Source organism: Bipolaris maydis, assembly GCF_028858645.1.
Source record: "Bipolaris maydis strain C4 unplaced genomic scaffold PSV08scaffold_10, whole genome shotgun sequence".
In the NCBI taxonomy this organism is placed as follows: Eukaryota; Fungi; Ascomycota; class Dothideomycetes; order Pleosporales; family Pleosporaceae; genus Bipolaris; species Bipolaris maydis.
In genome coordinates this window covers 320,491-335,148 of record NW_027093866.1, presented here as the reverse complement: position 1 = coordinate 335,148, position 14,658 = coordinate 320,491, and the positions used below count along the sequence as shown (strand labels likewise).

General features: G+C 53.0%; 4 protein-coding genes across 4 annotated transcripts; 3 read left to right on the top strand and 1 right to left on the bottom strand.

Moving 5' to 3' along the window:
• Window positions 1-89: 89 nt before the first annotated feature.
• Window positions 90-4,488, bottom strand: PSV08DRAFT_403173 (clustered mitochondria-domain-containing protein; the record flags this gene model as incomplete). Its single annotated transcript, XM_014228001.2, has 2 exons — window positions 90-4,288; window positions 4,350-4,488. 2 exons carry the CDS (start codon window positions 4,486-4,488, stop codon window positions 498-500), a joined length of 3,930 nt encoding a protein of 1,309 aa, XP_014083476.1. The 3' UTR covers window positions 90-497.
• Window positions 4,489-5,172: 684 nt separating this feature from the next.
• PSV08DRAFT_5400 (uncharacterized protein) lies at window positions 5,173-7,406 on the top strand. Its single transcript, XM_014228002.2, has 2 exons — window positions 5,173-6,585; window positions 6,646-7,406. The coding sequence occupies exons 1-2, from the start codon at window positions 5,236-5,238 to the stop codon at window positions 7,102-7,104; spliced, it is 1,809 nt and encodes a 602-aa protein (XP_014083477.2). The 5' UTR covers window positions 5,173-5,235; the 3' UTR covers window positions 7,105-7,406.
• Window positions 7,407-10,685: 3,279 nt separating this feature from the next.
• PSV08DRAFT_248973 (uncharacterized protein) lies at window positions 10,686-12,056 on the top strand (the record flags this gene model as incomplete). Its single annotated transcript, XM_066092376.1, has 5 exons — window positions 10,686-10,942; window positions 10,992-11,090; window positions 11,150-11,378; window positions 11,633-11,738; window positions 11,827-12,056. 5 exons carry the CDS (start codon window positions 10,686-10,688, stop codon window positions 12,054-12,056), a joined length of 921 nt encoding a protein of 306 aa, XP_065948772.1.
• A 1,395-nt stretch (window positions 12,057-13,451) lies between these two features.
• Window positions 13,452-14,480, top strand: PSV08DRAFT_248972 (uncharacterized protein; the record flags this gene model as incomplete). The annotated part of the gene is made up of 3 exons (XM_066092375.1): window positions 13,452-13,972; window positions 14,191-14,195; window positions 14,242-14,480. 3 exons carry the CDS (start codon window positions 13,452-13,454, stop codon window positions 14,478-14,480), a joined length of 765 nt encoding a protein of 254 aa, XP_065948771.1.
• Window positions 14,481-14,658: the final 178 nt, after the last annotated feature.

Below are 14,658 nucleotides of genomic sequence, written 5' to 3'. Positions count from 1 at the left end.
ACAACCAGATACTCTACAAGTAAAGAAACTTACCAGACATACTCATCTTTAATCATCACCTTCTAACACATCATGACAACAACCAACAGTAAAGAGGAGATATTTTGCATTGCTATTTGATACAGCTTATCATTCATCGTTGATACATCATCACTGTTTACATGCCTGGCCCGTGTATCTACACATAGCCGACTTTTGCTTACCTTTACAGCCCAGTTATGTCCCAATATACATGGCCCCCTCCGCGGAAAAGACCTGTCGTCCCGCTTCTCAACATGGCCGCGCGAAACCGATAACTCCATGAATGCAAAACCGGTTCCCAAAAACTGGACACGAACAAAGTCCAGAGAACACAAAAGCCACTGGTGTACCATCACATGAACGTCGCAAATCTGTGGCCACAGTTCATGGATACGGTGCCACAATGCGACAGATGGGTACTTTTAGCGCCTAACTTTTGGTCGCAAGGATTCCAGAAGAGAAATGACTGATCAAATCTACTTTGTCCTCTTCCTAGGGTTCGCCTGAGTCTTCTTCTTGGACGGCGTCTTTTGTGTATCTCCCTCAATGTACTTCAGGAGATCCTCAATCTTGCGCTGATCGACACGGCTGTTTCCGCTTCGCTGACTGGCTGAAGCAGCTGCAGCATCACTTGCAGAAGGTGCAGCAGCAGCGGGACGGAGAGGGTTGCGGCCAGGGAGTGGCATTGCCCGGATACGTCCCTTGGCAATATCGTTGAGCTGCTTAGCCTGGGATACAGCGCTCTGAGTGAGCTGCTCGAGCCAGCTCTCAGCTTCCTTGGTGTTACGGTCATCAGGGCCGAGAACCTCCTTGAAGATATTATACGACTCGCGCATGCGGTTGACACCACCACGCATGTCCTTGTCGAGGGCAAGGGCTTGCGCAGTCTGGAAGAGCAGAGTGGCAGTATTGATCGAGTTCTTTCCAGACACTTCTTCACAGATGGCGAGGGATGCTTCAAACCAGATGCGAGACTCGTGGTACTGCTTCATCGACTGCAGCATGACAGCAGCGTTGTTAAGCGTAGTGATAGAGTCAGGGTGGTCAGGTCCATAGATGATCTTCCACAGCTCAAGTGCATGGCGCAGATAGACAAGAGCAGCCTTGGTGTTACCCGAGGCATGCTCAAAAAGACCCAGGTTGAGATAGGCGAGCAGAGTGTCGGCATGGTCAACGCCCAGCGTGCGCTCAGACACAATAACGGCCTTGTGTGCGAGTTCAAGAGCCGAAACCTTGTCTTCTAGATTGAAGAGTAGATTGGACAATGTGTGGTAAGCCTTGGCTACCTCGGGGTGAAGTACACCATAAATTTGCTCGTGTAGCTGTAGTGACTCAAGAAGCAACTCCTGTCCGAGTTCCTTCTGGTCCTGAGCAACAGACATGCGACCAGCCTCGAGCGCCTCTTCGGCCAGCAGGCTCTTTGGAGAGGCCTCCTTGATGATGGGAACAATGTTCAGAATGTCATCAGCGTGGAATGTTTGCTGCGGGAGAGCCACTGTTGGGCTAGCCGCACGTGCTGGTGGTGTGTTCTTGTTCTTCTTCTTCTTGCTGGAAGTTGTTGCTTGGCCGTTGGTCGGGGGTGCAGCTGGCTTCTCGGCTGGGGCACTGGCAGCAAAAGCCTCCTTAGTGAAGGCGTACTGCTTGCTCTCCAACTGAAGTCCCAACTTCAGTGAGACCTCACGAAGCATCTGCAGCTCCTTGCCAGACTCGACCCACGACTCGCCCAGGTCATAGCGGAATCGCAGAGCTACCTGAGCCACAACTTCCTTCTTGAGCGCCTCTGGTGTGAGCTGCTCAAAGCTGAAGTCAGCCTCGGTGTACATGGACTTGAGGCTAGCATCGCTCTCAGGCACAGGCTTGGCGCTCACTTCGGCCCCTAGAAGGCAGTTGAGCAGGTGCGCGGCCGCTGGGGCAGCAAAAGGTGCAGGCACATTGCGCAACTTGGAGTTGGCAAAGTGCTTGAAACCACGCGCGATCATTTCCTGGATAAGCAGACGCTTAAGAGCTTGGAGCCTTGGGTCAGGCTTGTCAGCCAACTCTGCAAGCTTGCCAAGGTAGCGAATGTTTACACCCCGCTTGTGCAAGAGGTTGCTCAAAGATTGGCCATCCATTGGGAAGCCAACTTCGCCCTCCTTGAGTTCCTGGATCATGCGAGGAATGACTTCGGATGTGAGGTGCTCACAAGCAGCACGGACTTCGGCCTCGTCCTCAGCCCACTCCTTCTTGTCCTCTTCCGATTGGGGGTTCTGGCCAGAGAAGACATCGGGGTTGAGAGCAAAGGAGAAGCCAGAAATGTCGACACGCTCCTGTTCTGGGTCCTCTTCGGGCTTCTTCTCAGCGGCAGCCTTCTTTGCAGCCTTCTTCTGTTCCTTGGTCAACTTCTTCTCCTTGGGCTTCTTTTCGGCGCCCTCTTCTTCTTCAGATTCATCGGAATCATCCGATTCCTCAGAGTCCTCTTCTTCTGAAGACTCTTCTTCCGATGAGCTCTCCTCATCCTTGGCTTCCTTCTTGGCCTCGGCCTTTTTGGCAAGCTCATTCTTGACGTATTCGCGGAGCTTGACTCGGCCATAAGACTCAACCAGCTCTGGGCGCAAAGTGGCCATTCGGTGGGGGTAGTCCTTGTCTTTCGGCTTCGACTCGCCCTCTTCTCCAGGCTCAGCCCAGTGTGCCTCTATCCATGAAATATCGAGCGGGGTGAGGCGGTAGAGATCCAAGGCATATCGCCTGCCGTCAGTGCCGATCAAACCCTTGGTCTCGACACTGCCTTCCAGTTCGTGGCGAACATTGTCCTTGTCCCAAACCGGGTGCCTCTTGACACGCAGAGCCTTGGATAGCTGTTCGAAAAGAGGAACAAAGGACTTGTCGTCTGCCACGATTTCCTTGCCCTCAACCGCACCGTAGTCAATCTGGTGCTCACCAGGGTCACGCTGCTTGAAGATACCGGGGACTATGCTCTGGCCCACAATACGCTTTCCTTGATAGTCAACAACGACGGTTCCAGAAGTAAAAAGGTTAGGAATGTCGAGGTTGTTGACCGCGCGCACACCAAACACATCCTTGCCTACAGCAACACGAGCTGCCTCATCTCCACCTTCAGCGCCAAATGTGCCGACACCGTCAGCACCAAACGAGTAAAAGATGTTATTGTAGACGAAGATTTGCGCATCTTTGGCCTCTGTTGGGTTCAGAGGCGCAATCTCTCCACGAGCTACCAACATGGCACCGCGCGTGGCAGCGTCATTGTAGTCAGCAAACAGCTTAGACGTAAGGCGCTCGCGGAAGACTCGGTCGTGGACGGCCTCCTTGGGCATCTCGCGGGTGGACTGGAACTCCTCATTCCAATCACGAAGTGTCTCAGTGTTCTCGACGCCGGAAATCAGGTAGCTCTCCTGTGTGCGGGCGAGATCTGGCTGATGCGGGGTGAGGGCCGAGTTGGGCGCAGGTACTAGCCATGGGTTGGCAGGGATGGCGTTGGAGAGCTGGAAGATAGTAAGCAGCTCCTTCTTCGCATTGTGCTCGAGCAGCTCGGGGAATGCAGTGCGGAAAGATGGAGATAGCTCTTCAAGCAGGGTAAGAAGCGAGTGGGCGCGCTTGTCCTTTGGTGCCTGTCGGGGGAAGGGATCAAAACTGGCGTTGGACGACTTGTTGACGTAGAAACCAGAAACGTGACTGGTAATGTGGTGTTGCTCGTTCTCGTTGGTGGTAACTACAAGGTACAGCAGATGACCCTTGGACCTAAGGTGGTATGGGGGTGGGTTCCAGGGCGAGACGGCAATCGACTTGATCGTCTTTGGCGGCGCTTCTGGGGCCGGGGGTAGTAGGTTCTTGACGGCGCCGGACGTCTTGAAGTCGTAGTCGGCCAATGGCGACTGCTCGGGGCCGTCTTGCTTAGGCTTCAAGATGTGCTCGTGGCCCACTGTGTCGTGGAGTGATAGACCAGCCATGAGGCCGTGCAGCGCATCGGTGCGGTCGCCAGCAGCGCCAATGAGCTCACGCACACGGACGACATGGAGCCTGGCCTCCTTCTCCGTGTAGGGATCCTCGACCAGGGTCAGGACTGAGTCGGGCTTGAGGTCCTTGACTTCGGACAGCTCGACGTAGTCGTTGATGCGCTCGCCGTTGTGCTCGAGGTGGAAGCACGAGTACTGGAAGGTATGCGGCATCTCGATGATGGACTGGCGGAGATCCTGCACCTGCTCTGCCGTTGAGATGGTCATGGGCATCTCGAATGGCTCATGGGGAAGCTTGATGGTGACCTGGAAAATGTCTTGACGATGTTAGCGATTTTTTTTCTTGCTGTACATGTCTCGTGTGCTCATGGCACCTACTGTCTGGCTGCTGGCCATTGGCGCCATCGTCTTGGTCTGCGCCATCGGTCTGCTCATTGCCAGGGGCCGTGTCGACTGGAGCGGTGGTGCTCGCGGGAGTCTCGCCCGACTTGGTGGTGTCGTTGGCGTTGGCGGCCATGGTTGGCTATGAGTAAAGAGGAAGCCCCAAGCCCGGGCAGTGGACGACTATGTAAGGAGGGAATTGGAGTGGGCAATCAGGGCAATTCACAGGACGCAGGCATTGACGTCCAACGGCAGGCGTTGAGATGCAGCAGAGGTGGGGAGAGAGAGTAGAAGGAGAAAGAGAGGAGGGGTGCAGTGCAGTGCGGTGCGGTCATGTTCTCCAGAATATTTTTCTCGACAGCGCCGGGATGGTCCGCTAAGCTCGCACTCCACTTCCGACACACCAAAACCAGCGCGATTAGTTAGGGCTGCAGACGGCGGCGTCAGTCCAATGGCATCGTCATCGACAGCCAGCGGCATGTCCGGCTGACTATGTCTGTATATACGGATATACATATACACATGTATGTAGCTGGCATGTCGAGCACTGGACATGGGACATGGTGGTGGGGTCCTCGCGTGTGTCCCGCTCCCCTCACCCACAATCTCGTCTCCCATCGCAGCTGCCTCTATCTGGTCTTGGCATCTCCCGCCCCTCGGCCCGCCACTACCAGCTTCCCCCCTTTTGGGTCATCTCACATTCGTGTCCTGTGGCCCTCTCGTCCCATTGTATTGCACCCCCATTGTCCCTGCTTTCTTTTGTCCTCGTCACTCCCTTCTCTTCTCTTCTTTTTTTTCTTTCTTTCGTCTTGGCCGGTTGAGCGGCGCCCGTGTTTGATACTACGTACGCGTGCACACGCGCACGCACCCGACAACAGCAATAATGCTAATCCTACGGCCCCTCCTGGGGGCCAAACCAATGCGCCTCCCAGTCGCGTGTCTGCGACAGCCCTTCGCGTACCCCTCTCAGCAGGCTGGCCCGGTACTGCGGACAAGGTTATGTCATCCTCGGCGGGTCCGCGCTCTGAGTGGCCAGTCTGGCCCTCCTGCTCCTGGTAACGAGGCGCCCAATCCAGTCGACGATGCTGCTGAGCGTCTGGAGGAGGAAGAAGCAGAAGCAGAGTCAGACAGACGTGAGGCCAAAAGGGCCGCCTGGCGTAGTACCGGCTGGAAAATGTTCGAGGCCGCTGCCACCACTGGAGCGAGCATCTTCATCCTGGGCTGTGTGGGCATTGGCTACACCAAGTACTACAAGTGGAACGTGCTTGAAAAGATGGAAAATGCTTTTCGTGAGGGCGACCCCGTACTTGATCTGGCCGCGACTAGCAAAGAGGTGCCCAAGACCGGTGCAGAACCCACGCGGCCTACTGTGACCAAAGGCAACATTGAGGATGATGATGACGATGAAGAGAGCTACGACCGATGGATCCCCCGTGATGAGCAGGAAAAGATTGACAAAATTGTCTGGGGCCAGACCAAAGGACGCTACCATCTGCTCATTGGTGAAAAGGGCACGGGAAAGACGTCTATGCTGATCGATGCCATGGCCAAGATTAACGGCGAAGGATGCTCCATGATGGAAGCCCATGCCGACCTTGAAGTCTTCCGCGTCCGGTTGGGCCGATGTCTTGATTTTGAATATCACGAGGACAACATTGGCTCGCTCTTCTCCATTCGTGGACCACGCGACGCGGGTCCCATTCTCGACATTGAACGTGCCTTCAATAAGCTTGAAAAGGTAGCTCTTAGGCGACGTGCAACCATTGGGCGACCATTGATCCTCATCATCAACTCTGCCCATTTGATTCGAGATGACGAAGACGGCAGGGACCTTCTTGAGCTTATTCAACAACGTGCTGAGCAATGGGCTGCCTCTAACCTTGCAACTGTTATCATCAACTCGGACAAGTATTGGGTGTTTGAGCGACTGAAGCAATATGCCACGCGCATGGAAGTCCACCAGATCAAGGATCTGACCAAAGACCGTGCTATGCAAGCCTTGCGAAATTATCGCATGAAGTACTATGGCGAGAAGGTGAAAGAATCCATCCTCGAGGAAATCTACGACAAGATTGGCGGTCGCCTCACTTTTCTCAACCGTGTCGCCAAATCCGAAGACATGATTGCCAAGTGCGACAGCATCTGTGAAATGGAAAAAATCTGGTTCCTAAACAACTGCGCCATTCTCGGCGAGGAAATGGACGACGACGTCATGGATCAACAAAAATACGCCGTGCGTTATGCCCTTCATAACTGGCTACTCTGGTGCCCAAAATGCTAACGAACCGCCTAGTCCACAGCCATGGTCCTCGCCCACGCCCTCTACAAGCGCTACCACGAAATGGATGCAAACTACGACCCAAAAGCCGGCCACATCCTCCCTTCAATCCCCCTCCACCGCGCCCGCTACATCATGACGCGCTCCGACTTCATCCGCCAACACCACGACCTCTCCATCTTCTCCATCGACTCGCATGCCGTCGTCCGCGCAGACTCGGTCCCCATGCAACGCGCCTTCAACGAAATCTGCGCCGAACCCGGCTTCGAAAAGTTCCTCGAGGCCACCTTGGATCGTATCGCCGGTATCGAGTCGCTCGGTCGTACCAAGGAACTTACGTTCAAAGATCTGTGGGATGGCGGCAAGTATAAAATTACGACTACGAATCGCAATGGAGAGGTGCAGGGTCAGGTCGAGATGGAAACTGTCAAGGGCAAAGAGGATGACGACGATGATAATGACGGTGATGACTAAGTGCGGTGGGGTTACTGACTTCAAGCGGGGAAGTTAAAGACTTGGAGTTTTTGGTGGCGGATTGTGAAGTTTAGGTGCACTACTCGAACCCCCTTTTTTTTTTCTCTTGTGTAAAGCTCCTGATGTACTATTGTATTTTGCTGAGTGGATATCTTGATTTAACAAGACGGCATAGCGCTGGATCGCCTGTTTTTTTCTTTCTTGTCTTGGAGGGATATTTGTTTTGTTCGTAATTGTGGCATTTTTTAGGGGTCCCATACCATTTCCCTTTCTACTTGCAATACTTTTTTTTCTTCTCCCTACATTACACATCTTAAACTCTTTGTTATCCTCGTTATTCCTTTCCGTCTTGTAGATTGAATCGATTACTTTTTTTTTCTCTCTCCATCTCTAAACTATACACTAATTACCTATGTACCTTTTTTTTTCCCCACACAAAATATTTTTACCCCTTTGGATTCTAATGACTGGATGGAATCTTTGGGGGGGTTCTCTATATAAAAGGAACCGGTTTTCTTACCGGTTTCTTTTCCTTGATTTAACTTACTGCACTGGAAAAAAAATTTCAGAACTGGAAAAATATTAGCGTGTTTTCTTATGCTACTTCACGTGGTATTCGGGTGTTAGCTCAACGTGTAAATTTACTGCTTTGCTTGGCTCGAGTACGTATATATGTGTACTTTTGTTAGACTTCTAGCACTGCAATAATATAAACATATAGCATCTATGTGACTTTGTGCCCCGTGTGGTTATTTGCTCTTGATTACTAGACTCCTAATTTCTACATGTCTTATGGACACTTCACAGCTGGCTAGATTTCTCTTATTTGTTCGTATTATCCTGTTATTATTATTATTTTTCTAACTTTTTTTAAATACTGTTGGTTTTTTCTTACACAATATAAGAACTTGAGTGATCTTTAGAAATGAAAAATTCAGTCTGCATAGCATTTTTTATGCTTAATGCGATTTGTGGGTACTTTTGTATATTTGTATTTTTGAAAATTCTTTCATCTATAAGCTGGATGTTTTTTAGTCCATGATCGCGAAGAGTCATTCTGTTTGTTGACAACTATCTCTAGTTCCCCTTACCAACATATATATGTGCTGAACATCTTTTTATCTGCCCACAATAAATCTTACTGTGCACTTGTTATATACATTTACGCTAATTGGCGATGGTTTTTTTTCAACTAGCAACATGGACTTAGATGGAAAGAAGATATACAGAGTCTTATTGCACAATTATGCATATCGTGATCTATAGTTATGGTAGTTATGTGAGTTTCTTATATGGAAATCATAGCTTGCATATCTCAAGTATGTAAGTTAAACCTCTGTCTCGACTGTCTCTTGTGGAATTGAACAAGCACACATCTTTGGAGAAAATAGAATTACTCGATTCTGAATAATTTTACCAGTTCCCATCCAACTCCACATTGACCCACGTCCTCATACGCAACGGAGCAATTGTCTAAATCCCACCACCTACGGAGAAAGAACAATTCTTATATTTTCAAGCATTTGCCTACCTAGGGATGAAAGTCCACAGTAACGCAAATGCTCCACGTTAAAAGAGTGATCGCCTATGCTTCCTTGAAGGTAACGTTTCCATTTCCCGAAAGATATACCCCTCGCAAGAGAATCCGAGGAGAAAAAAAGATGAAGATCTGCAGAGTCCAAGAGGAGACTAGTAACTTACATTGTACACATCCAAAACGGGTATCCGAAAATACCGAGATCAACATTTGCATGTACCAAGAAGCGTAAGGCTCGAGTTCAACCCCGCCCACAATGCTGATTTCGCCCGTCGCGGTCAAAAAAGCATCCAGGATTTCTCTGCGTCATCGACTCTCTCTCACTCTCGCTCTCCGAGGAGGAAAGCGAGCCGGCGTCCGCATACCGAAACGTAAAGACAGAACCCCCTCACCCAACGCCAATAATATAGTTTAGCACGCAACGTGGGTCACAAAGTATACAATCCAGCCCCGAGTAAACAAGATTCGGGCGGGGGGAGGTGCGGGGTGGACAATGGTTCCTAGCCAAGGCTTTCAAGGATGATTGCGTGGGAAAGTCAGACGGGAATGGAATACCACAAAAGTAGGCAAACGCGACAAGTTCGGAAAACGAACCCTCATCCGGGGTCTTGGGATTGAATGGCCAAGGCCATATCTTGGGGAGTTGATAAAAAAGCGCCGGTCGCGGCAAAGTGGGGGGGATAGGCTGAGGTAATACGTACAATTATTGTATGTACATGCAAGTATATGGCGCCCGGGGTTGTGCGTGTGTCAATGTAGGACAACCCCTCGTACTCGGTCCAGAGAGCCATTCGCACCCAGTCGAGAGCAGGTTGGCCGAAAGCGTGGATGCGCCGAGTGGGTTTTTGTTTGGTACATGGTGCGAGAACACATGTTCAATAATGTGGGCGAAGCGGGCGGCACGGGGGGGCCATGTTGTTAGTATGTACGTACCTACTAGCTACGTATGTATGTATTGCTGACTGTATGTCACTATAATCTCACAGAGCAGGGGGATTTTGCTTGCGGGTGCCAGCATGCTATCTTTGGGAGCGAGGGCGAGATTGCGTATTCGTTGATGCAGATGCGCTGGCCAACTAGTCCTGTGACTGACTTGGGGACATGTCGTTGTGTGTTACCGTGAACAGTAAACGTTCAAATCTTATTTGCAATGCCTGGCTGTGGCTTGGGCTGAGGTGAAGCGGAGAGGGTACCGACGTGTTCGATTGGTGCCATTGATTTGCGGTGTGCTCGTAACCATGTACATGCGTAGGATCAAAGAGGTAGCTATGACGAGATGCAGTGGTAAGATGCAACCAGGGTGGTTGAATTGGCTTACCTTTGTGCAGCCGGGTGTGTGTGTGTGTGTGTGTGTGTGTGTGTGTGGCCTCACCAAAAGATACGTAGTACATACAGACACGACGACATCTGCCGACATGGCCACACTGCAAGCCACCGATAGACGTGGTGTAGCGAGGTGGGAGGAGCTAGGTGCTGGCGTTGGGCGCCGGGAATCTTTTGTACCATGGTGAGGTCTAGGCGCCATCAGGTCGAGGCTGGCGGTAGCAGTCGCGGTAGCATGTGCATGTGCACAGCAATAGTGACAGTCGCACTCAGGGCTGGCGAGTGGGCACTATTTTGGGAGCAAGGCGGAAAAGAGAAGGAAGCGTCGGTTTACTGTAGCAGCAGCCCACAGCCCACAGCCCACAGTACTATCGATAGAGGCAGGCGGCACCGACGATAATCGGGCCACTTCCGAAACTGTACTATGCGTGGTTGCATGCGGCTCCCTGGGGCGGAGTGGCGTCGCCGCCGTGTTTGGGAAAGAGACGACCAACTTACTGCCATATTACCTACATAGCATGTACACACTTGGCAAGTGCTCTGCAAAAATGAAAAAATGAAAGCGTCAGCGCACTTCCAACTCGTGTCCAGGCTCGGATCATACTTAATCATGTAAGTACAGGGTAGCGAAACGAGGTCGGACACCGTGCGGCGCAGGGCGAGGTACAAGGCAGTATACAAGAGCAGTACATGCCTGTTGCGCGCCGGGGCAGTGGGATGTATGGGATCGACGGCGGAAATTTCTCCTGGCTGGTGCGACCACCGATCGAGTCGTGACAGCGTTGTGGGACTGGCACGCGAATTGCTACAGGGCTACAGGGCTCAGGGAACACCGGATCGGACGAGGTCTCGGTTTGTGCAGCCCAAAGGGTGGCCCACGACGCTGCTGGATTGGGCGCCAGTCCAAGACACCCAAGGAGATCACCAGGGTGCTAATGGATTACCGAGGATGCTAACACACATGGACTATGACCATATGTACGTGTGTGCCTGGATGTGAAAGTCAACCCTGGCTGATCGCACCCAGGCCTGCCAGTGGGGAGAGTTTGCGCAGGCCCCGGGACAAAGCATGTTTGGTCTGGCTGTGGACGAGCGAGCGTGGACAAGGGACTACAATAAGTATATGGTAAGTAAGTAGGGTGTGGACAAACGTCTAGCCTGCCGTGGTGACATGTCTGTGTGTAGTAAGTATGTGTGTGTGTGTGCTGCATGTCGATTATACGATAAGGACCGAATCAAGACGTGCGTGAAACGCTGGCAGAGACGAGTTTGTAAAGCCATGCGTCGTGAGGATAGGGAACATGTCCACCGGCTAATACTGTCTCGTGCGCCTGGACCCCCAGCCTGTTCCTGTCAGTCAACGACTAGTAGAGGGAAATGGCTGGCTGCGGGACAAATTCTCCTTTCCGACAAGGTAAGTGGTCGTAAACCTCATCAGGCTGGGCCGGTCGACAGAGCCACAGAGTCAGCGGCACACTACTCACTTACTTGGCCTGGAGCCAAGCGGCTTCGCGGGCGTCCTTCCAGTAGTCAGGGCGAAGATCCACAAGCACAAAAGTGTTCCACGTGTGGACAGGGTTACCTCTCGCAGCTGCTGATCCTTTTTTGAGAAAGCAACCCTGGCCATTCGCTTCCACTAACATGGACTTCCGCTGCATGCTGCAGTAGCGTCCTCGAAAAGGGAATGCCAGAAGCCGTTCAGACCCACCTTCCCAGTTCCCCGCAAGCAATCACCTTGCCATCACAATTTCGACAAAGTTTTCTGTGCAGAGAGGTATGTCCACCACCTGTCAGGTAAGGGTTCACACTGGCAGCCATGTATCTTGGTATCCGAAAAAAGACGGCTTTGTTTGTTGATCCAGGCGCGCCTTGTGGTGCAACGGACAAAAGTATGTTTGGATGCGACCATGTGTGTGAGATGTATGGTTTTTGGCCTTGCAGCGCAACGAGGCTCAAAGCAGACTGGCTTGTCGAGCTGGTTGAGTATATGCGTGCAGTCGGTCAGTTTGTAGATACCGTATTGGTAACTCAGTTGGCTAGTCAGCCAATCAGTCAGGCCATATCAGCATGGGCTGGAGATCACAAGGTTTGAGAGCTCTCCATGTTGGCAATCTGCAATACCAAAGCTTATGGAGCAGCAGGTTTCAGAAGACAACAAAGTCTATGTACAAAGAGTGCTGCTTGAATCTTATCTATTAAGGAGCGTCATTGTGACGACGATAGACCAGCGAAAATCGCCTGTGCAAACAACGTACGTCCGTAAGTAGAGTATGTACGCACCCAGTGCCAACAAGCGGCGTCGCGTGGCTGTCGGCTTGTTTTTCCAGGGAGAAAAAAAGGAAAGACAGGACGGGGATGCCCTGGGCGATGTCTCAGGCTAAGTGCGATGCTTCAGCCCCTTGCCCAACTATCGACAAGGGAACCTTTTTGACGGCGGCCAATCAGAGGCGCGGCGGGCAGGGGATTTACTGCTTCATAGTCGCTGGCATAACGGCTGCATTCTGGCCAATGTGCAAAATGCCAGCGTTACGGCGTAAGCCTGAAAGCGGATAAGAGTTTCCTGGCCAACTCATCGCCCTAGCCATGTTGTGGGCGCGACATGACGCAGCAGCGCAGAAACAGGTCTCATGGCCGATGGGGCGGTATGTGGGCAAAGGCTGGCACTACAGCGGTGCCAGCGAGGCGCATCGGACGAGAGATAGAGAGAGAGAGAGTGTGTGTGTGCGTGCGTGTGCGTGTGCGCGTGTGTGTGTGTTGTGGAAGTGTAGACGGCTACGTGCAGGATCCGTGGGTTTGGAGGCGCGGAAGGCTGGGAGGGTTCCGGTAGCTTGCAATGGCGACGCGTCTGACGGCGCAGCGACCATGTCGCACTGGCACGCAGGAGCGACGCAGGCAGGTTCCGTGTCGGTGTGCGGTGCAGCCTGTGGGAAGAATGCTACATGGGTCGGCGACTCAGCGGCTGCGATCGTCTTCCAAAGCATTCGAGAACAAAACAGCCGAGCTGGGACGAGCATTTGTGTGTGACGTGGGGCGCGCAGAGGGAGCCGGGCATCGCTCTCATTACGGAAAGCGGGAGCCTTTGTTTTTTTGCAGTGGCTGGGAGGAGGGATTGGGGGTGCACGCCATGACGGCGAGTAAGAGTCAGGGTTGGAGAGAGGGTGGTGAGAAGGTTGAAGGGGCGTCGAGGGTTTGCTTTATGCGGCACAGTTGTTATCTAAGTATGAACAAATGTACACTAGGATGGTGGTTAGACGAAGGGGGGGGTGCGTGTGGATGTTGTGTGTGTGAGTGTGTGTGTTGGACAGTGGTGAGTGGGTGGTGGGCATGGCAGGAGCGATCCCACGTGGCGGAGCGAGACACGGGCGATACGGCAGACAAAGACGGAGACGGCAGCGGTTTACGGGATCAATTGGGACACACATCCACCCCATCCTCACGCATACCGTGGCCGTGAAGCTACACAGGGAATGGCGCGCCCGCGGCCACGATGCCTGTCGCAGGCTGTCCCGTCGGTGGCCATCCATTCATCCTGCCAGGAGCAGACTGGAACTCCACTGCATTCCCGGCGACCAGTCACCCGGCTGCACGGAAGCACACACAGGCGCGCGCGCCCATACACACACGCTCAGTCGCACATACATGCGCACACAACACCATACTCTGGCACTGGAGACGGAGGGTCGACGCCAGCACTCGCCCACACACTTTCTCACATACAACAGACAAGCCCATGCCTCGACACAGGGCTGCAAAAAAAAGAGCGAGCAGCACACAGGTGGTTATTCAGGAAAAAGGCCGCGGACCGCACCCGGGGAAGGACTCCCGAACGCCCGTGAGGCGTGTGAACCTTTTCTCGTTGCTTCTGGAGCCAACAGGAGGAGGCGGCACAGCGAGTCAATGCCAGGAGCAGGCTTCCTATCTACACGACACTGGGCGGAGGCGGCGGCGGCGCACCCAAGCGCGGGCGGGCGAGGGTGCACTGTTTGTGAGTAGGGCGTGGCCAGGCTTGTGTGTGTGTATGGGTGAGTGGGTGAGTGGGTGGCGGCAGAGGAAGCAAGCACGCAAAAGAGGCAACGACGGCAGCCGCCCTGTGTAGTAGGCAGTGTGTGCGTGTGTGTGTGTGTGGGTGTGCCCGGGCGAGTTGGGCCGACATGAGGGGGGGCGAGTCGAGAGTACTTACGGGCACTGTACTGTACGTACTACTATGCGTACGATTACCTTCACAGGCCATGTATGTGTCTACGTACTTACAGCAGCGTACTTACATGGATGGGCAGGTTGCAATGCCGGCGGTCAGCAGGCCCTGCTAGGCGGATGGCCATGTACACTACTGAGAGTGCCAGCGCTCGTCGCAGATGCCACGACGGCTGACCCCCCAGTCCAGCCGTTGGCGTGGCTCTTCGTAGCGCTGCAGGTACGGCCTTCTAGCGCGGCGCTACCACAGGGGGCATACCACCTCCGTGGATTCAGCGCGCAGATCACCCTGCTCCTTGCCCGCCCAAGGGAGCGACCATGAAACAGGCCGAAAGACCCGTCGCTCCCGGAACGTCATGTAGTCAGGGCGTTTTGCTTCCTGAAAAGCACAGTCGCTCATTTCATTTGTCTCGCCGACAAGCCAAGGCCACGTCTGGCAAGTCAGTAACAGGCCCCCTTATTCTAGCTGCGAATATAGAAGGCTAAAGGCGCCCTGTGGA